Source organism: Typha latifolia, chromosome 1, assembly GCF_019914945.1.
Source record: "Typha latifolia isolate L0001 chromosome 1, TyphaL0001v2, whole genome shotgun sequence".
In the NCBI taxonomy this organism is placed as follows: domain Eukaryota; kingdom Viridiplantae; phylum Streptophyta; class Magnoliopsida; order Poales; family Typhaceae; genus Typha; species Typha latifolia.
The window spans coordinates 8,931,130-8,958,561 of NC_133086.1; the positions used below are offsets into that span (position 1 = coordinate 8,931,130).

General features: G+C 40.3%; 2 protein-coding genes across 2 annotated transcripts; both read left to right on the forward strand.

The window, feature by feature from the left end:
- The first annotated feature begins 378 nt into the window (after positions 1–378).
- LOC140782784 (probable mitochondrial adenine nucleotide transporter BTL1) lies at positions 379–5,779 on the forward strand. Its single transcript, XM_073129565.1, has 5 exons — positions 379–613; positions 1,209–1,303; positions 2,879–3,212; positions 4,715–4,952; positions 5,191–5,779. Exons 1-5 carry the CDS (start codon positions 455–457, stop codon positions 5,439–5,441), a joined length of 1,077 nt encoding a protein of 358 aa, XP_072985666.1. The 5' UTR covers positions 379–454; the 3' UTR covers positions 5,442–5,779.
- A 282-nt stretch (positions 5,780–6,061) lies between these two features.
- Positions 6,062–8,038, forward strand: LOC140780356 (exocyst complex component EXO70I-like). The gene has a single exon (XM_073125847.1). The coding sequence runs from the start codon at positions 6,062–6,064 to the stop codon at positions 8,036–8,038; it is 1,977 nt and encodes a 658-aa protein (XP_072981948.1).
- Positions 8,039–27,432: the final 19,394 nt, after the last annotated feature.

Here is a 27,432-nt window from a genome sequence, read left to right on the forward strand (position 1 = left end):
TCTATTTTTTTTGGAAGAGCTTAAAAATTATATTATTTTTGGGAAAAATACATTTGATTCCTGTTGAGCTAAAAACTAAAAGCGTCTCCTAGAGTTTTATTTTATAATATCTAACTCATTTGTAATTGGCTAGCATACATTATTTTTTAACATAAATTAAAATACTCTTTTTTAATTTAGAAATAAGAAATTTAAAAAGTGTCTCTATTTTTTAAAAAAAATTAAATTTTATATTTCTTTAAGCCAAAAAAGAAAATATATAAAAAATATTAAAATTTATTTAACCCGATTAATAATTACGCATAGACCAAATACTTTTATTATAAAAGTTGAGCGGCACTTTGAAAATGGATCAAATACTTTCTTCCGCATCCACAAACTCTTTAGTTGCCGCTTTTGAAATTTTTTTAATACTAGTCCAAGATAGAAACCAAGGTCTTCTCCGGGAGGTACAATGGCTTTGGAATCGGAAGCGCCGCCGAAGAAGAAGTGGGTATTCGGGGATGCTTACGGCTTGGTGATGCCGGTGCACAAGGTCGACGAGCTCGACTTCGTTAAGGATTGCAGCCTCGAGTTCCAAATTCATGCGCCAAAACTTGGAAGCGCCATCACGGTTGGTTTTTCTAGCATATTGGTATCTTATACTTAGATCAGTCCCCCCTTTTGTGTCGATTAATTTGTCCTCTGTGTTTATTCTGATACACTTTTCTGCTTTAATCTCTCTTTTGCTCTGCTGGGTATCTCTTGGCTTGATCGATTCTTTAGAGTATAACTATTCTTTACATCTTGGCATCTCTTACTTATCCACCGTAGTTGTTCTTTGCTTTAAAGTTGAAGGCTTTTTGGTATTAGGCTCAGGTATTCGATCTGGGAACAGATGGGAATGCCTCATTTTATTCGATTCTTTTTTTTTCCTTTCTTTCCTATTGTACTTCTATGCCTTGAAGTACCTAGTAAAACACGCTTGAGATGCACCTTGTAATGCTTCTGTTTCTGAGATCATATGTTCATTTCACACTGACTTGGGCATCTTGAGCTCCACTGTTTTCAGCACTAGTTATCTCTGTCGCATATTTAGTGCTTATTGCTTTCCAAATTACTAATACTTAGAGCCTTGAGGGATGTTCCAAGACGAAGTTGACTCTTGGTGACATTGGTTCTTATGGCCTTATGATTTATGACACATAAATGCATTTCATTTGCTGCAGAACTTCTGTAGGAGTAGAGAAGTTGGAGAATTTGTTAGTGGAGCATTAGCTGGTGCCATGACTAAAGCTGTTCTCGCTCCTTTAGAAACTATCAGGTATGCCCCTCTTTCTGCATTCAGTCTCCCTTTCTTTATTTCAAATGTTTTGATTTAATATATCAGGATATTTATTTCTACATAAGTGTGGAGGATATTTGTAGGGGAATATCTGTCCTTATGACTTGAGAAGTTCGATAAGGGGCTAATTTGAACTACCTTGACAAGTTTGATTTATTTGTATTTTTTGTTGATCCATATTCTAATTCCTGCACCTGAGAGATAATTTGTATCTTTGAATATATTGAAAGTTTGCTCTTAATTTTGAATTTTGAAAGCATACAAGTTCTAGTCTCTTCATATAGCTGTTATATGTTCATTTTATATCTGTTTTGTTTTGTTTTTTTTTTTTTTTTTTTCTCTTGTGAAAGGGTAAGTGAGTTACAATGCCAATGGGGAGGTATGTCTTTGTTTCCTTGGTCTCAGATAAGGATAACATTTAAAATCTACTCAAAAGTATCTGCATATGTAGTATCCTAGATATTATTTAATGCCTGTGATTCAGGGCAGAACTAGTGTTGGGGAAAATCTCTTGATTTTCCTTTTCCTTATTCTTCTAAAGAAATCATGATATTATGATTTCCCATAAGAAGGAATGCTCTTAATATTTGGGGGGGAATTAAGCATGTCATAAATGAAGACACAAAGTTTATTTGGTTGCCAGATGTTTAGGTAGGATTTTGAGTTCAGTTAGTAGTGCATGGTGCTCATCTTTGTCGAGTCTAGATCTGATTGATCTTGACTAGAAAGTAATTCCAAGTAGAAAAACAATAATTGAACTCATTTCTTTTAGTATCTAGTCGAACCTGTTTCAGACTATTTTAAATTGAGAAAGATGTGCCCCTAATTCAAGTCGCTCAATTATCTCTTTTGCTATTGAGTATTGACATCTGTCCCATTTCTTTGATTCGTTACCTCATTATTTATGCTTGAAAGATCCTCACTTTCTCACTAGATTTTGGCCTGATACAATTTATAAAATTTGGCAGGTTCAACTTGACTGCTTCACTGAAATGAAAATAAAAAATGAGCATAGGCAAGTCTTTTCGAACATTAATAAAAAAAGTATTTTCAACATGGTCGATGAACAAGTGACTGTTGCACTTGTATCTGCTGTTTCATAAGCGTCCAAGTAAGAGAATTATTTCATTTGCTTAGGATTATCTTCAGCTGCATGCTGGTTGAAATATATATTCACCAGACAAACTTTCACTAGTTCTTCTTTTCCCTGGGAATTGTTGCTGGTCTATTCTTCTTGACCTTAATTAGCTTTTCTAATCTGATATTCTGATCTCCTTAACATTCTTCTTTCCTTTTTATTTTCAATTTCAAGATTCTGTAACAGCTGCTCTGGAAAACAGGCAGGAATGTTTTTTTTTCTTATGTATTTATGTGGTCTGATTTATATCAATAGCTGGCAGAAAATTATCTTGCTAGCCCAAGTATACCTCTTAATTGGAGTGGCAGTAAGAAGTTGGCACTCCCTTTGTAGGCATCTTTAGGCTTTATGTCTATATTATATTTATTTACTTCTTAATAGAAAGATATCTAATAACATGTACATCATGATTGCAGGACAAGAATGATAGTTGGAATTGGGTCCAAACATATTGCTGGTAGTTTTATAGAGGTCATCGGAGAACATGGCTGGCAAGGGCTTTGGGCTGGGAACACCATCAACATGCTCCGCATAATCCCCACCCAAGCAATTGAGCTTGGCACTTTTGAGTGGGTCAAAAGGGCAGTAAAATCAGCACAAGAGAACAGCAAAGAGAATGGATGCTCTAAGGTGCGGATTGGTCATCTGAATGTTGACATATCCTTTCCCTGGGTCTCTCCAATTGTTGTTGGTGGGGCTGCTGCTGGTATTGTGAGCACACTTGTGTGCCATCCTCTCGAAGTTCTTAAGGTAAAACAATGATCTCAACTTCTTCATTTTCTTATTGATCTTGTAAGGATTCATAATGATGATCTATTTTCTTCAGTCACCTCTATTCTGCAGCATTTCTTTTTTTGCTATTCTTAATTCTAGCACAAGAATGGTTAGTAATGCTATGCATAAATCTAAATGATTTGGTGGGAACACCACGTTTTGTCATGTTTATTCTTGTAGGCATAAAATGACTGCACCTGCGGCTATTTGGCTTAACAAGGGTTGTGACTAGCCACATTTTATGGCTATTTTTGTCTTTTTTGTCTTTTACTTTATTTTGTCTATATAAAGACTTGTAATCCTTTTTTATGGGTTAATGAATATTTTAAGGGCTTTTGCATATTGAGTGTTTGTTGGTGGATTCTAACGTCGGTGGATTCCGATACCCCAGTTGGTGGATTCCACGGGTTTGATTATTTTTTCCTATTGTGTCTTCTCAACTTTGTAATCAAAACGTTGTTCTGCATCATGATTCCTACTTTTCAAGAGTACTATTCATTCGGACCAAGGTGGTAAGAACTGATAATATCATAGTATTAAATAGGTTAAGTATAATTTTCGATGCTTGGTGGTGCCACAAAGTGAGTCCTACGACTCCTATCCTTTTCGCATATCCTACTGGGAATTGACTGCATTGACCTTCTACATTATATTTGTTAGGACTTTTGATAGATGCAGCCTAATATTCAAATAGATTCAGACATTCAGTTAGTATAAAATGGATAGTCGAATGAAAATTTGATGTACCCCTTGCTTCTCAGGATTCATCCAAGTTTTTGACACCGCTTACAGGATAAAAAAGTACATTGTTCACTATCATTTGGGTATACCATTATGAATTGCTTTCATGTAGAATCAGCGAAAAGGGCTGCTTACTGGTGGATTGGTTCTTGAATAATGCTTAACGCCATTTGCTGTATTGTAGTGATTGTACTAGATATGAAGAACTTTCCCCAGAAAAGGACGAGATGTTCTTTTTTTATTTCTGTTGAAAATAATATTATAGCAAGCCGACCTGGATTTGGGATAAAATTTACCACCTTAGCTAATATGGGACTCAACTGAGATCTATAGATTGGTTGCAAGTCCTTAACCTCATCATAGAAATCAAAACAGTTGCATTGGGATCTGCTGAACTGAATAGAACTCCTCGAGTAGTAGCTGAAACATACTGAATATTGTCTCGAAGTCTTGGTCTGACCAATCCAGATTTACCCTTGATACTACAGATCCAAGGGACGGAGTACTTTTCTATTGACCCTATTCTTGTTTCCCAATAAGAGGTATTCATGTGACATCCAACTCACTTCAATCTCTTGATACTGTTCAGGTTTCCATAACTTAGCAAATTATTCTGTTCTGATCATATCATAACTCTTGCCTTTTTCATTGTCCTTTACTTTTCTTACCGAAACTGACAAAAAACACCATGCAGTTGGCAAATTGTCTTTACTCAGTGTCCGCTGCATCTGTTACAGGATCGCTTGACTGTGAATCGAGAGGCCTACCCCAGCATTAGCCTTGCTTTCAGCAAGATTTACAAGGATGGTGGCATTGGTGGTCTCTATGCTGGCCTTTGTCCAACCCTAATTGGCATTCTTCCTTACAGTACATGTTACTATTTCATGTATGAAACAATTAAGAAATCTTACTGCGATGCAAAACAGAAGAAATCTTTAAACCGTGTTGAGCTGCTGGTTATCGGTGCTCTTTCAGGTGAGGATTTGATTTCAGCTACATCATGTTTTAATTTCCATTTCTGTTGTAAAATCGATACCTTATCAGAGTAAATATTTAATTAGGACAGCGTAAGGTTGGTTATATCACTAGAAGAGCAAACAGAAGAAAATCATTTCCTTGATTGGTGTTTTTTTTTTCTTGTTGAAAATTTGAAAATAAAGACAAGCTTAAGTACTATATTGCTTAGAACTTATTGGGTTTATTGCTCTTTTAGGTTTTACAGCAAGTACCATCAGCTTTCCATTGGAAGTTGCAAGAAAGCGGCTGATGGTTGGATCGCTACAAGGAAGGTGTCCGACCCACATGGTTGCTGCTTTGTCGGAGGTCATCCGTGAAGAGGGCTTGATAGGTCTTTACAGAGGTTGGGGTGCTAGTTGTCTCAAAGTAATGCCTTCGTCGGGCATTACATGGATGTTCTACGAAGCATGGAAGGATGTTCTGCTGGTGAACAAACCTCATCTTTAGCTCATGAGGAGGAAAAGAAGCAAAGAACCATTGTCATCAGTTCTGATGTTTCCATTGTGGCGGCAGTGGCCGTTGTGGAGGGGAGTTCAAAATTCTCTGATGCCACCCACATTGAATAATACTACATGGGAGAGAAGTAGCTGTTGATTGTGAAAAGGAAGATGTACCACAAAACAAGCATCAAACATTGACAGAAACACGGGGAGAGATACTGACAGGAAAAGAAAAATCTATTCTTTGGTTTTTACCATCTCGATCAGAAGTTCGATGTTCTGACACAGGATTTAACTGTGATAATATATTTTCTTTACAAGAAATAGAGAATAAATTCTATTGAATTTGATTACTTTGGTATGAATTTTTCCAAAATTTTTTTATTAGTTAATATTCCTCTTTGTTATCTTCTTCTGCCATTTGGGATGCAATCTCTAATTCCCTCCTTTCATAGTTCCTATCGACTCTTTGTACTCTTCCCCACTCTCCGGATTCCCCGCCTACCGTTCATCCCAAATCGAACGGCTGATAACCCGGCTTTACCTGCTATGTTTCGAACTCTATAAAGAGTGCCTTTTCCCAACTCCCGCTCGTCCAATAGATCATAGGCTCATAACGCTCATACCATGGGTCCCGCCACGGCCGGCTATTATGAGGACGCCACGTCGCTCTCCAAGCTCCTTGCCTCCCGCTGTGCTATCTCCGCCATCCTCTCGGCCAGCCTGGAGGCGGAGACGGCGATCTCCGCCTTCGGCGGCCGCCTCTCAGCCCGCAATGCGTCCGTTTCCACCTTCTCCGACTCGGCGGCGCCGTTCCACTCCCAGGCGATCGCCGAGCGGGCCTTGCACGCGCGCATAGACCGCGCCCTCGCCCCCTCCCTCCCCCTCCTCCGCTCTTTCTCCCTCGTCGCATCCCTTCAGCGCGACGTATCTCTGTCCCCCTCCGGCGACGACCTCCTCGACTACGTCGCCCTCGTCGACCGCCTCCGTGCTGCGATCGACGCCATCGCGGCCGGGTGCGACGAGGCGGTGCGCCGCCTCCAGGAGGCGGTGGAGTTCCTGAGCCGGACGAAGGCGACGGACCGTCGCCGCATTCGCCGCCTAACGGAGACCTTGGCGGCACTCAAATTGATCTACGAGAAGGAGATCGAGGAGATGCGATTCGAAGGCGCTCTCGACGAGGCGCTGCTAAGCCTACAGGACCAATACGAGGAGCTCCTGCTTCGAATCAAGCATCCCATATCCGAGATCGACGGTGAGGATTTTCCGCGCCTGGGATCGGATCCCGAGGTGGAGATTCTCCGTCGGATATCTGAGACGCTCGCGGCTAACGATTGCCTTGATATCTGCGTCGATATCTTCATCAAGACGAGATACCGCAGGGCGGCGAAGGCTCTGATGCGGCTCAACCCAGAATACCTCAAGACATACACACCGGACGAGATCGACGCAATGGAGTGGGAGTCCCTGGAATCCGCCATCGCCCTATGGATCGACCACCTCGAAATGGCCGTCTCTTCGGTCCTTGCGGCCGAGCGCCACCTCTGCTTTACTACCCTCGGCTGCATCATGGGTGGCGCCCTCTGGCCCGAGTGCTTCGCCAAGATCGCGGACAAGATCATGGCCGTCTTCTTCCGCTTCGGCGAGGGCGTCGCACGCGCCGCTGCCGAACCGCAAAGCCTCTTCAAGCTCCTCGACATGCTCGTCGCCCTCGACCGCCTCCGCCCTCGCCTCGACGCCGTCTTCGACTCCGACGCCAGCGCCGGCGTGCGCGCTCGCCATCGCGAGCTCCAGAAGCTCCTCGTCCACGCCGCCGCCAAGGTGTTCTACGAATTCGCCCTCCAGATCGAAGGCGACTACGGCTGCGCGCCGCCGCCGGCAGACGGCTCCGTCCCAAAGCTCATCCGCTACTCTATCAACTACCTCAAGTGCCTTGCCGCCCCGGGCTACGCGGCACTGATGGCGCGCGTGCTGCAGACGAAGCACGCGTGGGAGGCCGGGGAGCTCTCCACGTCGGACGCCCATGTCCTCCTCAGGGAAGCTCTCTCCAACGTCCTTGGTGCTGTGCAGAGACACGTGGAGGCGAAGCGGAGCATGTACAACATCAAAAGCATCGTGACATCCCACATAATGGCGATGAACTCGTACTGGTACGTGTACATGAGGACGAGGGGCTCGGAGCTGGCGAAGCTAGTCGGGGAGGAGACGATGAAGGCGAGGTATAAGACGGCGGCGGAGGAGGCAGCGTGGGCGTACCAAGAAGAAGCGTGGGGGCCACTGGTGCGTTTTCTTGAGATGGGAAAGGTGGAGTTGTTCATGGAAGGAGTGGATGAGAACCTGAGAAGGCATAGGAAGGAGTACAGTGTGCCGGATGAGGATCTAAGGGAGCAGATAAAGGAGGCGGTGGGGAAGAAGGTGGTGGCGGCTTACGCCGGGTTCTTGCACGCGAACGCAAAGACGGCGGCGTTGTTGCCGCCGGAGTCGGTAGAGGAGTTGGTGTCGCAGTTGTTTGAGGGAGGCGGAGAGGGGAGGTTGAGGAAGCGGGAGGAGAAGAGTAGCTGGCCCGGTAGGATCCACGGGAGAGGGAGGGCAGTAGATTTATGAATGCTTTGAATACTTACGCGGAGAATCACTTTACTTAATTTTCTTTTTTTATATAATTTATTTGGCAAATACTTCAGTACACTCTTAAAATTTAAAATCTTAATCTAAATCTAACGGCTATAGTAGCCAATTTTCATACTGTGTGTTAGTTTCAAAACTATATTACATAAAAAAAATTAGTATATTAGTTAAAAAGGTTTAATTAAGTGTGCCTAACTTTTGAATTGCACGTTCATTTCTTCCGTTAAGATTTCTTTCCCTTAAATAATTATGATAAATATAATTATACTTTAATTATATGAGATATTATTTAATACTAAATAATTTAAATTTGATTCTTTAGAGTTAGACTTCAATTTAAATATAATTCTCTATAAATATCAATCTTACCGCTTCTCTTTTCCAAAATAGTCATATTTTATATTATAAAATATAAAATTTTATAAATCACACCCTATATTTTATCTATTTTGTGATTCACATCTCGTTTTGAGTTTTTTGTAATCCTGACTCCTACTTTTTTTTTTATAATTCTCATTTAACACCCTCCGTTATTTTTAATGGTATAAATAAAGAAATATTCTGTTATAATAAATAAAATAATTTTTAAGTACCTAAATTATCCATACCTTCTTCAGAGAAGGGGTAGAGAGGAGAAAAAAATAATCGTAATAGTATTTTAGTAATTTAGTCGATATTAGTTAGTTAAAATAACGTCATGGTATTAATTCAATTTGATCAACTTACCTAGATCTCATAAATTTATAGATCATAGCAGTTGATGTCATAATTCAATTTCATCCAAGACAACAATACGAAACACATTTTTTGAATAAAAAAAAATATGTCACAACAATTATTTGAATTGTGTATATCATGAATAATTGAGTTACCTTTTGTGTCCATTATAATGCAATTTCTTTTTTTGGAGCAATGAGTATCACAAATTAGACTGTGCTAAGAAGATTTACTTTAAGCTCATCGACATACGAGACATTTTTCATCTTTAGTAATCTTGGGGACCAATGGTTCTCGTGCTAATGACTATCAAATGCCATCTCCACAGGTGACAACCCCATCACCATAATCCCTAAGTGAAATAAGTAAAGATTTGTCTATAGACATGTGTCTGGAGCATCCACTGTTTAAGTACCACATGTATTTATTATCATATTTTCTTATCCACCCAAGCTTATTAGTTGGAATTGGATTATGTCTGATATCTCGATTGTGTCCAATTCAACTCTCATTAAAACTATGAACTGTTCAAAGTTTTGAGTATTTGCAAGACTTTCAATCTTTGTCTTACATTTTTTGTTCTCTCTAATCGTTTGAGAAGATCTTAAAATATACTTCTCACAAGGCCAGTCAATAGACAACAACATGGTATCAAGCTCACTTATTTTTTTTTATCCAAAGCTCTCATGAATTCTTTATGCTGGTGAAAATTTGTGGATAAAGATGTCATAGAAAGATGGAAACAATAAAAAAAAACCTCGTGTTACCATCAACACAAAGAAATCCATTCTCCAATAAAACTCAAAAAAGCCAAGACATATATATGATAAAGGAGAAACAATAAAAAAAAACCCTTAAAAATGCCTATCAGGCTATCTCAAAAGATTGTCTTAGATAAAAGAAATCCACTCTGACTTAAGTAGACTTGTCTTAAGGGTTATTGTGATTTATTTGGACTTATCTTATTTAGACTTTGTCTTAAGTTTTGTCATGATTTATTTTGACTTGTCTTAATAACTCACATAACCAAACTAGACTTGGCTTGACTTGACTCGACTTAACCCATATGGTCGGATCATAATAAGTAATCCAAATTTTTTTTTGACTATGCAAACCAAACCAAATGGGCGAGTAGAAAATGAAATGTTGAGTAAAGTAGGAAAGGAAAAAACAGCAAACATCAAGACATTTTTTTTAATATGAAAAATTCTCTCGCATAAAGAGGAAAAATCACTAGCCTACCTAAACTGTTTGATCTATTTCACCAAGCAAGAGAGACAATATTTACTTACAATCTCTCCCAAACTCTAATATCATAGTGATTAAGTAACCTTTTGAACATGAATCACATGATTAAATATCCTTATGAAGAAGGTAATGTACATTTTGGTACGTAGCTGAGTGATGGATTAATCCCTCAAGTGCAACATGTCAATGGTGGTAGATGTTGACAAATGGTTAAGCTCCTTCGATGCATGTGGATCATCCTTAACTATTATTCGGGCAGTATATCAGGTGATGAAACTCTCCTCAAACTAGAGAAAAAGTTTACTCAATGGGAGAACTCTTCTAAGATAAGATACTCCAAGTCTATTTTAGAATCTAAATTTTTCTTTGTTGCCATGTGCGCATTGTTCGGATGCCATTAGTATTGTCCATATGCAACTTAAGTTCTCTTAAGTATGTCATTTCAAACGTTTGGATGTCATTGGTGTGTGTTCTGGACAAGATCCTGAAACCTTCATGTTGACTTATATTTTCTTCTCATTCTATTTTTATTTCTTCGCATGATTTGTTCTTTTACAGTATATGTGACTTGACCATATATTTGAATCTAGTTTGTACAAACTCAATGGTATATGATTTAGTCCATGAATTTGCCATTACAAAAATGTTATGTTTACGGTTTGGATGTCAGCTCATTTTGGAAAGTTTGCTATGAAATCAGCGAATAGGTTCTCCTCTAGCTCAAGAAGGCTCTCTTTGGAAATTTATTTGGAGTTTCAAGTCGGGACTTTAATTTGGCGCTATCTTGTCAATATTGTTTCGATGAGTGAAGTCGTCAAGCATAGAGTTCATGCTATGGATGATCTTTGTCCTCTCTGCAATTTGAATATATTGATCATCTAATCATGGGTTGAGTTTGCTAATGCAGTATGGTTGTAGATTGGGCATAACTTTTGAGCTTCTCTTTCAGGTTGGAGGATTGAATCTCCCTTTCTCATTATTGCAAATGCTGACCATCTATTGCAAATGCCGACCATTTCTCGTATAAACTTTGATCGATATTATTTTATATGTGTTGGAAAGTTGATTCGGTCATCTACAATTTCATCTCTAATAAGTATCTTTAAATTCAGTCATTATATTATAACTTAAAAAAAGGTTAGTCTAACAACTTACTTTAGTCATCAATGTAAAAACTATTTTGCTCATATTTTTCTCATATGAAATTCAATTAATGTTATTTTATATGCATTGAAAAGTTTATTCAGTATTCTACAACTTCATCTTTAATGAATATTTTTAAATTCAATCATTTGTGAAGCTTAAAATTCATTTTAACATTATAACTTAAAAAAGAAAGGTCAGTCTACTAACTTACTTTGGTCACCAATGTATGTTGGTAGTACACTATTTAACTCATATTGTTTTTGTATGAAATCCGATTGATGTTATTTTATATGCATTAGAAAACATATTTAGTTCTTTACAACTTAATATCTGATAAGTATATTCAAATTTGATAATTTTGATGACTTAAAATTTACTTAAATATTATAACTGAAAAAATAAGTCGGTCTAGTTGGTAAACCTAACGTTGGTGACCAATATCTTTTTTAAAGTTATAATATTTAAATAAAATTTAAGTTTATGAAATGATCAAATTTAAAGATACTCTTGGAGATGAAGTTATAATACTCTTGTAGAATACTGAATAAACTTTCTAATACATATAAAATAACATCAATTAAAATTCATACAAAAAAGTTGTAAAGAACTTTTGCTCTTATCTTTTTTCATATGATCTCCGATTGATAATCACTTTTGCTCTTATTATTGAATAAAATAATATTATTTAATCTTTTGCTCTTATCTTTTTTCATATGAACTCCGATCGATAATATTCTATATGAGTTGGAAAGGAGTCCTTTACAACTTCATCTCTAGTATTATCTTCAAATTCAATCATTTCAGTAACTTAAAATTCATTTTAACATTAAAAATTAGGAAAATAGATGAACCTATTTGGTTCTTTATGATTATGATGACCAGATTTAAAATGTAGGATATTATATAGCCACTTTAATTGATAATTGATATAGTCAATACAAAATAAATATTAATTAAAATAATATATCTAATAAATATTTAATCTAATAATATTAAATTAGTAATATAAAATTAAAAAAAATGAAATTTGATAGTGGCAGTCATTCTCATAAAGGCAACATGCACCCTCTTGTGTAGGGATTCTTGTCATGGTACCTGTAAAGTCCAACCCAGGTTTAGTTTCTCTTTTGATCTAACGATGGCGCAACTCGATAGATCGACAGATTGGCTTGTTGCCAAATTGTTGTACATATATGCACATTGATTTATAGGATCTCCTGTGTTCTTTTCTAATTTTGAAGAAGCATCAAACATTGTGTCACTTTTAGTATCAGTGTAGGTATATATCTCTACAATTTTTCTAATAAAATATGAGAGACTCGGACCTATCAACTCACTATTTCCAATTAATTATATACCTAGAATAACTTCAACTTGTCCTAGATCTTTCATGACAAATTGTCTACACAAATATTTTTTTACATCGGGCGATTAGTTTTAAAGACAATCTGAGAATCAAGATGTCATCGACATAAAAGATAACAAATCCAAAGTACCTCTATGATCTATCTTAAAATATAGGCATTTATCTCAAATGATAGAAGTCTTTTCCATAGTAGATGAGGAGGCTTGAGCAGCCTTAAAGAGCTGTGCCCAAGATGAGTAGCCTTAAAGAGCTAAAAAAATTAAGGAATCGAGTTCATGAGCCTCACGGGCTTTTTTTGACAGCCCTAGGAACCATGTTTCCCACTAAATTTTTTGGCACCATCCTTAATAGAGCGTTTCAGAATGTACTCTAGGCTAGAAGAAGAAAAGAAGTTAATTTGGTATTTGGTTATTGAACCAGACTACAGTTCCTGACTAAGTTTAGGAACCCTCCTTGAACTCAAAACAAACAAGGCCTAACGGACTCTAGTTCATTCACTTTGGCTGAGCCTACATTTGCTACACACTGGGCATTTGGTGGATCAAGAGGATTAGGAGGTTTAATAACCACATAACGAAGGGAGGAATAGCCGGAGGAGTCTCGCCTATCTATTTGATACTATAACAAGAAATTTTCCAACCAAGGAAAAAAAATACCCTATACATACATATATAACTAGAGTTGAACTAGAAAGGGATTAATGATATGGACCGAGCTTCCCCTACCCGATCAAGCTCGGATGCAGAAAAGCAATCCGCGCAATGGAAGAAAAATAATCTCAAAATATTCTAATGTAGACAGAAAATTATGAAAATAGTGGTGATCGATCCGTAACTTCTTAATATACATTTTTGGTATTCATGCCATTCGTAGATTCTAACTGAAACTGAGGCAAAAATATGCAAAAGTGGGGTGAAGGTGGAGATGACGGGTGATGGTGATGATGGGGTAAGAGAGATGATAATGGTGATGGATTGGGTGGCACGTGGTGTTGAGGGAGGAGAGGTTGGTCGAGATCCCAAGGGGGAGGGAAGACCTGACAGTCGAGGAGGATTAGAGGTAACCAGCGTCGAGATGGCACACGGCTAGGGCTTGAACGAAGAGAGAGAAGAATTAGGGTAGAGAGAAAAGGAAGGGATAGAAAATCAATATTCATTCATAATCCTCCTTTAGGTTTTCATCCACATCTTAAGAGGCTAACCTAACAAGCCAAAATGATAAAAAATAACTATAGAAATAATGAATTCTTGTTGATTGCGTTCGAACGCGCAATTTGTGTTTACTGTCGATGCGGACGTATATAGGCGTTCGGACGGGGTTGAGCGTGTTCGGACTCTCAAATTGCGTTATCTATCGATGCGAACACCTGTAGGCATTCATAAGGGGCATTTGAATGCGACACCCCCTCTCCCTGCCTTGGCGTTCGAACTAGACATACATAATTCTTATTTTTCTAAAGATAGTAACTAGAACAAAATAAAAATAAATTCCCATAGGTATTATCCATGCTCGAGATGACTCAGTGTGGTTTGAATCACATCATTCCACCATGCTGCCTCTCACTTTGTCCTTAAAGTGCAAATTCAAGATAACGGTCCATCAATGTTGCCTCAGATTTCCAGGTGGCTTGCTCCTAAGTCTGACCGACCCAACTTACTAACACCTTCATGCTAGCTGGAGCAAGCTCAATTGCCTTTGATTCTGGCTCGGGTAGTTCAGTCATAACTTGCTCAATTGGACTAATGATACATGAAAGACTAGGTGAACTCGGGACGGTTTGGGTAGATCTAGCTTATATGCAATCGCTCCCATCTTCTCTAAAATCTGAAATGGACCAAAGAAGCGATGTGCTAGCTTTTGGTTTTAAATAGTTCGTATTGAGATTTGCCGGTATGGTTGAAGTCAAACATAGACTCAATCACCAACTTTTTAGCTTCTTTCCTGGTGTTTGCCGTCATGCACTTGCTTCATTCGGTTCTGTGCCGCTGCTAGGTGAAGCTTGAGCCGCTTGAGTACTTCATCCCGTTCTACTAGCACCTTATCTATGTTGGTTCGATCAGGTGCGCTTGGCTGGTCATAGGATTGCAATGTTGGGGCAAGCGCCCAAAGACAGCCTCGAAGGGGCTCATCCCAATAGCGGTGTGGTGAGTGGTGTGGTGAGTCGTGTTGTATGAGTACTTATTGTGAACCGGCCCAAAGCTGGTTGGTCTAGTTGAGTTGGGTTGATCGAGTGAGTCTAGTCGAGTCAGGGTTAATCTAGTTGAGTTGAGTCTAGGGTTGGTTGGAAAGCAAGTAACCTAGCATGGGGTAGCCACTATAAAAATGGTGTGGTGAGCACCCTAAGAAGGCAATGAGAATTACTCCTCTTTCCTCTCTCTCTCTCTCTCTCTCTCTCTCTCTCTCTTCCTCTACCCTCAGCTGGCGGCACACTCGAGGCCACCAGCTGAGACCACACTACCATCCCACTCTCCCCCTCACTTACTTCACTAATCACCCATCCACTCATGTGACCGACAGCCCCCGTCGCTCTCAGCTCATGTTCTTCAACCTCACACATCCCTCTCACTTCCATTAAGAACTCTAAGCTTCTCCTACATTGCCGGCTCCTATTAAGCCACACCACTCCCATCGACTCCACCTGATTCATCAATCCGAACCGGCGGCTTCACCTTTTTGACCCGACGACGCAGACCCCCACTAATCTCAGCCTCATTAGTGGTATCAGAGCCGGTCCCATCCTCGGTCATGACTACCACGTGAGCCACAGCGAGCAGGAGGGCTGCCATAGAGCCGGCAGCAGGCAAGGAACTCCCCACTGCCACCAGCGCTGTAGGCCCAATAGAGGCCAAGGCCTTCTCGAGTGCTCCGAGCATGCCACCGGCTGGAGGAGCTTTTCCACTTGATTCCATGGCGACTCTCCTTCTCCAACGGTTGCTTGACTTGCAAGAAAGGTCCTAGGAAGAGATGAAAGGGCTGAGGGCAAACTTAAGGGCTTTTGTGCTCAGCGGCTAGATGCAAGATGCACGTCGACCGCTGAAGCTGTTGATAACCCTGGCAACATCCATTTGGTAAGCTCCGACACCACTGTCGCCTCGTCCGCCTTACCCGAGAGTCCAACAGCAGCCTTTGCATGGGCTAGAAGGAGAGTCTAGCGGAGGAGCCAGCCAACCACAGGACCTGCAAGCCAGGTCGTTCAGCCCGGAGGGGTCCTCATCGAAGTCGGCTGCTACATGGCTTGCCACCGACGGCGAAGAGCCATTACTTCCTTGACCTCGATAACCCCTATTGTACGGGCAAAACCCCACGGTGAGGGAAGGCCTTGGGCCAAACCATGGCCTCTTTCGAGTCCATGTTACTGAGCCAGAGGCTCCTTCCCCACTGTGAGTGTTTCCTTAGGCAGCAATAGTAAGGTTGTGAGGCCCCTTCGTCCCTCCTTAACCTAATCCAAGGAACCATGGATCGGGTGGGTGGGACATGTATAGGGAATAATGTAGAGGCAAGCCCATCGTGGAATCAAGAGGTCATGGGCGTGCATCGTGATTGGGATGATTGGAGGTGGCTCGACTTCCCAAAATTCTAAGGAGGTAACCTATTAGTTGAATTTTTCTAGCTGAGCAATTTTTTGAGTACTAGGGCACTGCAGAAGATGTCAAGGTGTTGTTGGCGAGTTTTCACTTAGAGGGAGTGGCCCTACCTTAGTACCAGTCGGTGAGCACCCACCATCTATTCAAAACGTGGACCGAGTTCATAAAGGGGCTCTCGAGGCGATTCACCACCTCTAGCTTCGAAGACTATCATGCCACACTCTCCAAATTGGTTCAGCAAACATTCGTGGTTGCTTACCAAGAGGAGTTTGAGCACGTGAGTAGCCGGTGTCTGCCTCTTTGGCCACAACAGCTGTTGATCAGCATATTTATCTTCGGCCTACATGAGGAGATCAAGGTTGATGTCCTCTCCTTAATACCTCAGACATTGAGTGAGGCCTTCGAGGATGCCACGCGAATGGAGCAGAAGCATGCGACCCTAAGGAGTGTCCTGAGGATCTCATGGGCTAGATGGGACAATCAGATCACCCCACGTGTACCCAAAGAAAGCAGAGGGCCGACAACTACTCTGAGGGCTAATCATACCCTCTTTGGGGCGATGATGGCACACATACTAGCTGCAGGATCTAGAAGAGGGGGGCACAACCCGTAGTCTACACTCACACCTACACAGGTGGAGGAGCATTGAGTTAAAGGGTTGTGTTTCCAGTGCAACGAGAGGTTCACTCTGGGCCACCATTGTGCTAGAGCCACTAGTAGTGTGATGCTCGTTGACGGTCATGAGGAGATAGGCGAGGAGTTGGTGGAGGATGACATAGCCATCGAGGATCCGATAAAGGCCGAGGATGAGGGCCTCGAGGAGGGTATACCCGCTAAAGATATTGTGGGGAGGGACGAGCACACCGAAAACCCTACGGGTGGATAAGGTGGTCAAGAAGCATAGCATATTCATACTCATTGACACTGGGAGTACGCATAACTTCTTGGACAAGTGGCTCATGCGGAGGATTGGCTTGGAAGCCAAACCCACCATCGACTTCGAGGTGACCATTGGAGACGGCACGAAACTCCGAGAGGAGAGTGTTTGTCACAAGGTGTCATTGAGGGTGCAGGGCCACAACTTCTTAGTGGACTTGTACCCCCTAGCACTCCGTGGGGCATTCGACGTCTTGGGCACCCAATGGCTCCAGAGCTAGGCCCAATGAAATTTGATATCTCACGCATAAGGCTCATATTTTGGATGAATGGATGAGTAGTGAGACTAGATGGGGTCCGGACTCAGTCGCATCCTACGCTGCAACCGTTGATCGGTGTACCCAACGCTAAAGAGCTCTCCTATTTCCTATAGCTAGCACCGATTATACCTGAGCCCGTTCTAAGATTAGGTAAACCTACTGATCTAGTCCAGTTGCTTATTGACTTTGCTGGGTTGTTTGAAGCCCCAACGGGGCTACCCCCTGTCAGGCGCATCAACCAAAGGATTGAGATTGTGTTAGGAGCCGAACCGGCTAATGTTTAGCTCTACCGATACCCACATGTGAGAAGAAAGAAATCTCGAGGCTAGTCATCGAGATGCTAGAGCAGGGTATCATTCAACCAAGTTGGAGCACGTATTCTTTGCCGGTCCTACTTATGAGGAAAAAGGATGAGAGTTGGCATTTTTGTGTGGACTACCATGCGCTAAACGCCGTCATTGTCAAGGATCGGTATCCCATACCAGTTATTGAGGAGTTATTGGATGAGCTGACGGGGCATCCTACTTCAGCAAGCTCGACCTTTGCGCAGGGTACCATCAGATTCGTGTCAGACCTGAGGATGTGCATAAGAAAGCGTTCTAGACTCACGACGGGCACTATGAGTTGAGAGTCATGCCATTCAGATTGACAAATGTGTCGACAACATTCCAAGGCTTGATGAACAACATATTTTGACCACTCCTCCAGTGGTATGTGTTAGTATTCTTTGACGTCATTCTTGTGTATAGCAGGACGTGGACGGACCGCACGGAGCACTTGCGAGCGGTGCTAACCCCATTGGCTGAGCATTCCATGAAGGTGAAGCAAAGCAAGTTCCTATTGGGGAGCGCTCAGTGGATTACCTAGGTGACGTCATATCAGTGGAGAGGGTGGCCGCTGATCTCAGCAAAGTTTCTTGCATGGTCAATTGGCCACGATCGAGGACCGTCCAAGAGCTTCGCAGCTTTTTGGGCCTGACGGGCTACTACCGCTAATTTATGGCTGGGTACAACAAGATAGCAGCCCTTCACATCTTTGTTGAGGAATGACGCCTTTGAGTGGACAGATGGGGCGGATTGAGCCTTTGAGGAGATGAAGGCCGCCATGACCACTACTCTTGTGCTAGCCTTGCTAGATTTCTCTCAGTAGTTTGTAGTGGAGTGCGACGCATTCGGGGCAGGGATCGGCGTCATGCTCATGCAGAAGGGGAGGTCTATAGCTTATCTCAGCAAGGCCTTATCAGGAAGATGCTCGTCTTGCACACGGCGACCAAATGGCAGCCCTACCTAATCAAATGATAGTTCATGATTCGGACCAGCCAGAGGAGTCTCTCCGACTACATGAGCAAATGTATTCACACTCCGACACAGCAGAGATGGGCCACCAAATTACTGGGGGTATGATTATGAGCTGTAATACAAAAAGGGGGAGGAGAACAAGGCAATAGATGCGTTATTATGACAATCGGCACCAGCGGAATTGGCAGCCATATTGATGCCGAGTTTTCCATTCCTCGAGGATATCCGGAGAGCAGGTACCACTGACCTAAAGATATTGAGGCTGATGTAGGAACTGGTGGATGGCCCGACGAGCCACACCGAGCTCGAGAGCCACGACAGATTATTATTGGACTTGAGGTGCATCCAAGTGCCACCAGATGATGGATTGCGCGCGCGGCTCATGGATCACTTCCACTCCACTCCCGAGTGTGATGCCCCCGTCCAGCACGGGCACGTGCACGCCCACACGGCACGCGCAATGCACGCAACAAGACGGGCGGGGCTCATCACACACAAAAGAGTACAAATATCAAATATTGGTACAACTCAATTTCTATATAAACTATCATCTATACCATCTCGCATCTATAGCTCACCTCATCATCGCTCTAAAATATCTTCTCAAGATATCTCAAATCGCTATCACGTACCACATATTTGAGTGGGTTCAAAAAGAAATAAAGAGAGAGTAATAAGCAAAAGGCTCAGTGAATAGACCTTACCCCGAATCAGTGATGCCAAATAGAGAGTAAATCATGTACTAGATAATATGAATCAGAAAGAGCATCATGTCATAAATGAATATATGAATGTATCCTTAATAATACATAAATGAAAAGTAGATAATATGTTATAACTGATAAATTATATAATTCTCGACAATGAATAAACAAATCTCCATGTCATACTATCATCATAACTCTCTATTCAATATGGCATATGATGAATGCCGACCATAACGATGCTATGATATGAAATGCAACCATATATGATGTATATTGACTACTTGAATATCAGGTAATCAGATGATAATGAAATCATATGCATTTTTCAACATCTCAGTCATCAATGTCTGCTCTATATGTCATCATCATACTACACCACTATGCACAGTCAACACCCGGTACCCGGTCTCAACATCATACCTGAATGCTCAGAGCATACTCTGCCATCTGCAAGGAGTATCTCAAATATAATCATACTCTATCATTCTCTTAGGGTATCAACATCCATCCTGACCGGACACCCTTCTAGCTAATAGAAATCTCGTGAGGATAACTCGCTACATATGTCGTAGTGAACGACATGTGTTCGAATGTCTGCTGCGCATACAGACTAACGATATCAGACGTATGGCCAACAGGATCGCGACTATGTCAAGCGATCATTCATCCACCAAGCGCGTCCTAACCCTCGCACCCACTCGGGTATCCTCACGCTTTCTATCAACTATCCTATCAATTATATTTCATGCTTTCCTTCTAAATGAAAGATTATATGCATATATCCAGTACGATAACAAGTCAATGCATAATAAGAATTTAGGTGGAATAGGAAATCAAGAAAAAAATGATGCAATGTAGTGTCCAACCATGTAGTCAACACATGCATACTCATGCTAATTTATCACAAGCATACTCATGCTACAAATCAACTGGACATAACATTATAACAGTATAATCATCTCTCATCATCTCTATATATCACCAATGTACTCATATCCCAGATCAACCTAATCAAATGCAGGATAAAATATATTCGACTGTAATCATCTCTAGATAAAGTCATATAATCATATTGGAGGCCAAAATATGCATGTACATAATATATAATATAACATAATTTAAGAAAAGCGTCTAGGGGATAAGACTACTCATCGTCTAATCAGAAGACCTAATACACGTATACCTCACGTCCATTGATCAATTATCACAAATCACTAGCTAGGTCCACGGGGTCTCAAATAAGAAGTTCGGGATCTAAAAATATTTAAGTAGTATGAAATTAGCCGTTCATCTAATTAAAATCTGTTCGTCTAGTATAAGATGATTTAGTAGGTTTTAGAATTTCTAACTAGCTAGATTTTTAATTACAAATAAAAATTATAATATAAATATAGATAAAAAATCTATTTATAATTATATCTTGATTAATTAGAGACTATGTAATCATTATTTTATAAAATAATAAATAAATACATAAGCCTAGTATTTTATTTGTTACAAAATAATAATGTATAATAAATTATTAGAATTACTTAAAATGTATCTCATAAGAATATTAGTATATAAATTTGATAATTATAATTTGCAAATCTATATATTAATTTAATAGAGATATAGATAATAAATATAAGTATTACCTATATTTATACCTAATTAGTCATTAATTATAAAAATTATAATTAATAATAATTATATTAAAGAATATATAATATTATTAAAATAGTTAATGTCTAAATAATCTATTTGCATTAATTAAGAAGAAAATACCTAAATAAATAACATAAATAAAATAAAATAATAAATCACTGCCATCAGTGCTGGGCCGAGCCCAACACTGTGCAGAAAGAGAAGGAGAAGAAGCTCAGGTAGAAGAAGAAGAAGAAGAAAAGGGAGAAGAAGAGAGGAGAGGACCTGGCGGCGGGGAGGGGCTCAGCTGTTGCTGGCTAGCCAGCAGCTGGCCTCTCGTTGGCGGCTATGTTTCGACGAACCAGAGAGAGAGAGAGAGAGAAGAGAGGGAGAGAAGAGAATGGAGGGGATGAGGGAGCACTGGTCGCTTCTAGGCGACAGGTCGGGTGGTTGAAGAAGATGGTAGTAGAGAAAAAGAGAGAGGGAGAGAAATAGAGAGAAACAGAGAAAGAGAGAGGGAGAGAGAGAAGGAAGAGGACGAAGGAGGAGGAGGAGGAGGAGGAGAAGGAGGAGGCTCACTGGCGTCGGTAGGTCGGCGGTGGAAGCGACGACAATGGTCTGAAAGTGGTGGCGTCAGCATACCAAGATAGGGAAGCTTAAGAGAGAAGAAGGAGAGAGAGAGAGAGCATTTGAGGAGAGAGAGAGAGAGAGAGAGAAGGAGAGAGAAATAGATAAAAAGAGAGAGGCCGTGGCGGAGACAGGCAGCGGCGGCAGGGGCCCCGCCCCTCTAGCTGGCTTCAGCCGGTTGGCTGTGACAACGGCAGCTGGGGCTCGTGGCACCCCCCCCCCCACGCAAGCTGCTCATGCAGCTTGCTTGGGCATGAGGTCGGTCATAGTGTGGCCGGCCACGTCGTGCCCAAATATTTTTATTATTTATTTATTTATTTTATTTTATTTTATTTTTGTTAAGGTTGGGTTGTTACAAAACAACTTATACACGAGTACACTATAATCTGACATGTATTATAGGAATCACTATATGATACAATAAAGTATAAATATCAAATAATGGTACAACTCAATATTTGATTAAACTATATTCTATACCATCTCACGTCTATAGCTCACCTCATCCTCGCTCTAAAATATCTCTTCAAGATATTTCAAGTCACTATCACGTACCACATATCTGAGAGGGTTAGAAAAAAAATAAAGAGAGTCAAGAACAAAAGGCTTACTGAATAGATCTTACCCCGAATTAGTTATGTCAAACAAAGAGTAAATCATATACTGAATAATATAAATTAGAAAAAGTATCATATCATGAATGAGTGTATGAATGTAATCTCAATAATATATAATGAAAATGTAGATAACATGTCATAACTAATAAAAGCATATAATCCTCGACAATAAGTAAACAAATCTCCATGCTATAGTATCATCATAACTCTCTCTCAACTATGACACATAATGCATGTCGACCATGACCATGCTATGATATCAAATGCAACTATATATGATGTATATTGACCACTTGTAATTAGGTAATGAGATGAGAATAAAATTATATGCATTTCTCAACATCTCAGTCATCAATATCATCTCTATATGTCATCATCATACTAGACCATTGTGCACAGTCAAAACCCGGTACCCGATCTCAACATTATGCCCGAAGGCTTAGAGCATACTCTGCCATCTGCAAGGAGTATCTCAAATATAACCATACCCTGCCATCTGCTAAGGGTATCAACATCCATCCAGAACGAGCACCCCTCTAGCTGATAGAAATCTCATGAGGATAACTCGCCACATATGTCGTAGCGAACGGTATGTGTCCAAATGTTTGCTGCGCACACATACTAATGATCTCGGACACAAGTATGTATCTAAATACTAGGCAATGATATTACTCGTTCGCTTAAGTAAAAGTCCGTAGAAATATTAAGAACGAAAGCAGAGATGAACACTAAGATTTTATCGTGGAAAAACCCAAACGAAAAAAACCACGGATCCAAACTCGGATCAAAACCAATCACTAGAATAGTAGCAGTTACAAGACTGACTCACAAAACAACCCGTCGATCCAAACGACTTTGTTCCTCTTAGTCTTGCTCATTAGAACGCATGATTCACTGCTTCTCGTAATTAAAGTCCAACCTCAGTAGCCCTCGAGATTGATTTTTTATCTAGATAGCCCTTAAGATGAAAGATTAACTTTTGTAGATGAGTGGAACCTTGTTAGTTGAAGAACCGATGTAGCCTGAAGAAGTCTCCTTCAATAATACTTCTTCAACGACCCTAGAGATAGGGCATCACAATCCTTATATATGATCTCCAAGATAGAGCCAAATCCAAGTCTTATCCGTACTCACGAAAGTCCAATATTTTTAAACTTCGTTGGTGCGTTCGAACGCGGCCCGGGTACGTTCGAACGACATGACTTGTTCTCAGGTGCGTTCGAACGGGCCCGAGTGCGTTCAAACGCAACAACTTGAATTCTTCAGGTTGCGTTCGAACGCGTTTGTGAACACAACTCTCGGTCTGTGTGAATGCAGTACTCGCACTCGAACGCGTTTGTGAATGCAGCTCTCGGTCTGTGTGAACGTAGTACCTGCGTTTGTAAACGCAGCTCTCGGTCTGTGTGAATTCAAGTACCTGCATTCGAACGCGTTTGTGAACGCACCGCGTTCGACGCGTTTGTGAACGCGATGTGAACTCAACAGCTTTTTTCCAATAAGTTTGCAATTCTTCAAACCAGAGATATTCTAGACTTGTATAAAACTCATATACATGAAAAAATACACTTAGAATATTTTGTACACAATTGCCAATAATTAAAAACCTAACAATTTCCCCCTTTGGCATTTGTGACAAAACATCTAGATTACAAGATATTACAAAGAATTCAAAATGAGCATTCAACAAGTCTAGTACTTTTAGCACATCAATCCTTGCAAATAAAAATATATCAAACCAAGATCAAGTGAAAATAACTTGAAATGGATAACAATCGAAACACAAGTTATCAAGTAAGCAGTTCACAAGTACTCAAGCAAACAAAGTTCACAGGTATTCATGCAAAGGCATTTAAGCCGTAAACAGAACCTAGTAAACTCCCCCTATGTCATTACTCCCCTTACACTAGTAAACTCCTAAACTCCAAACACACGTCTAAACTCACACTCACTCTCCCCCTTTTTGACACAAATGCCAAAGACTAGGAACTCGGAGGGAACTGACAATGAAGAATCGACAACACGGAGTCAAGAACGGTCCCCTGACGAGCTTGCTCAGCTCGTAAATCACTCACGACCGAATAGAGGTCCTACACCTGACTGCTAAGCTGATTGAAACGGTCAGAGAACTGTGGTAACTCCCCCTCAGTGTGAGATGAGTCATCGTCCGAACTGTCATCAGAAATATTGAGGTGTGAGGAACGTCCAACGGTGGAAGAGGACGGCTTGAGAGGAGACGACTGATCATGAGCTTGACTCCGCTTAAGAGTAATCCGATCCAACGATTTTTGCGAAGTAAGAGAAGGTTCTGAGGCATCCACGCGCACCCCACTCTGAGTGCACAAATTAATAATAAATATGCTAAACGACAACTCTTCACGGGGCGCTTCTTTCTGTGCAGCTGTTAGAATGAAATCGTAGATCACCGTAGCCAAATCAACAGAAACTCCCGACAACATCACATGAAGGAGGAAGGCACGATCAGGACTAATAATGGAATGTCGAGTCTTGGGGGTGACGTTGTACAGACAAAGTAGGTTAAGCATGCGAGACACTGATGTCAGTTTTGCATGAGGCATCATGTTTCCCTTCCAACGTTCCCCTTTGATTAACACAGTACCAGCATATTTGCTGACATCAGGAAGTGGACCAGACGATGGATACTGGAACTCACCATCAGGAAGTTGAAGTTCTGCATGAATAACATTGGAGTCCAAGTATATCGAAACCCCACGGATAGTAGAACGTATACAGCGTTCTAAAACCGTGGCATTACTGAAAAATTCCCTAACCACTTCCACATAAGCAGTCCCGCTCATCCGACACATGGATAACCATCCTCGCTCAGAAAAATCAGAAATGACCACGGGCCGTTCACAAATAACAGGTCGAGTGCCAAAATTGTGTTTGTAACGCGCTACAGCCGTAGATGTAGAAAACTTAGGAGTCGAAGTAGGTGAGGAAGGCGGCCTAGGTTTCTTGGAAACTACAACTTTTCTAGGCATTCTCACTTTGGATTTGTTGTCTCGTCTTAATCGGTTCATTCATGTCTCCGATCACTTGTGACAGTTGATGATTTGATTTCACTTTGGCAGATGGTTCCGGTACGTTGCAGTCATCTTTGTTCATTTCAACTTTGTCCCTATCCTGATTCTCAATTTCCAGATCAAGCTCCTTTCCTATTTTTTCGTCATATGTATCTGTAGAAATAGAAATAGGAGTAGCTTCAGTTAAATCAGTTGCGGATTCATCTATCATAACATTAGCAGATTTCATAACAGTAGAAGTGTCAAGATTAAATACTCTGTAAGCTATGCTATTATTCGAATACCCTAAGAAGATGCCTTCGATACTTCTAGTGTCAAATTTAGTCAAATATTCTCGATCACGTAAGATATAGCATTTACTACCAAAAACTCGAAAATATTTAACACTAGGTTTCTTACCTTTCCAGATTTCATATGTAGTCATTTTTGTACCTGGTCTTAAATAAATACGATTCATCACATTTATCGTTGTATTGACTGCCTCTACCCAAAACCTTTGAGTAATATTTTTAGCGTGAAGCATAACCTTAGCCATTTCCTACACAACTTGGTTCTTTCTTTCCACAATCCCGTTCTATTGTGAAGTTATAGGAGCTGAAAAACTCATGTTGAATACCAAGAGAATCGCAAAATATAAAAAAAAAATTTATTTTCAAATTCTCTACCATGATCAGAACGAATCCTAACTAGGGTTGTAAATTTTTTTATTCTGCAATTTTAAGCATAGTGATTTAAAAACTTCAAAGGTTTCAGACTTCTCACGTAGAAAGGCAACCCAGGTATATCTAGAGTAATCATCGACCATTAAGAATATATAACGTTTACCTCCAAGACTTTCCGTTTTTGTTGGACCTATTAAGTCCATGTGAACTAATTTAAGCACACGGTCGGTGGTAGCTACATTTACCTTCTTGTGTGAGATCTGAATTTATTTTCTAATTTGACACGAACCGCACACTCTTTTTGACATTTCTTTTATCTTAGGTATTCTTTTTACCATTTCTTGTTTGGACAGAGTAAATAATTCCTTGTGATTCACATGTCCAAGACGTTGATGCCAAAGATCTGCAATGTTAAAAGATGCACTGTTACATTTTAGTTTATGTGACGTTCCAACAACATAGCAATTATCATATATTCTAGATCCATAAATATAACATTACCACCATGATCTAGAATAGTACAATCATTTTTAGAGAATTTTAGCTCATAATCTTCATCACGAAATTGACTGATGCACAGAAGATTTGCTTTCAAGCCCTTAACATAAATAATATTTTTGAGAATAGGAACCCCCGGAGAACTTACCTTTTCTTTACCTATTACCTTGGATGAATTACCATCTCCGAATGTCACAACTCCCCATTCATGATTTTCAAGATTAGAAAATAACGACTTGTCACCCGACATATGTCTTGAACAGCCACTGTCTAAATACGAGAAATCAGAATTTAAAGTTTTCAAGGCTGTATGCACAACATAACATTTCAAATCACCTTATGACCTTTGTTTTCATCCCATAAATGAAAGCAGTTATAGGTTTTGCAAAAATTTGCAATGAAGTCGAATATGCCCTAGAATGCCACAATGATAGCATGTCGGAACAAACCTTTTTCTACTCACCTTTTGTCGAGTAGTGTGATTAAAGTTTACCTTTGGTGCCATTGATGATTCACCAGTTTGTAGATTCACCTTCAGTTTAGAAGCATTCATCCAGGATTGCTTTGTAAATGCGGTTGATGACTTCAGATATTCTTCCTTTTGTATACTTGCAGAAACGAAGACAGTTTTATTATTATTTGAATTACTAGTGTATCCAACACTATACTTGTCTTTTCTAGAGATCTGAGCCTTTAAAATCTCGTCAAGTTTGTTCTTCTCTTTTAGAAATGTCACTTACTTATTTAGTTGCTTTAGTTCAATTTCATCAGCCTTCATTTTATTTTTTGCATTGTCAAGTTGTTCAGAAAAGTCTTTGACACGTTCAAGTTCCAATTTGTACTTCTCCTCAAATTGAATTCTTTCTAGTTCGATTACCTTGAGTCGTTGAAGTAGTCTAAGATTGCTTTTCTTGAGTTTAAACGACTCTAAGTACATGTCATTATATGCCTTTTGAATTTCAGATTCATCTTCCTCAGCTGATAACATATCCTGATCATCTGTACTATCAGTATCAACAACAGAATCAATATTAAGT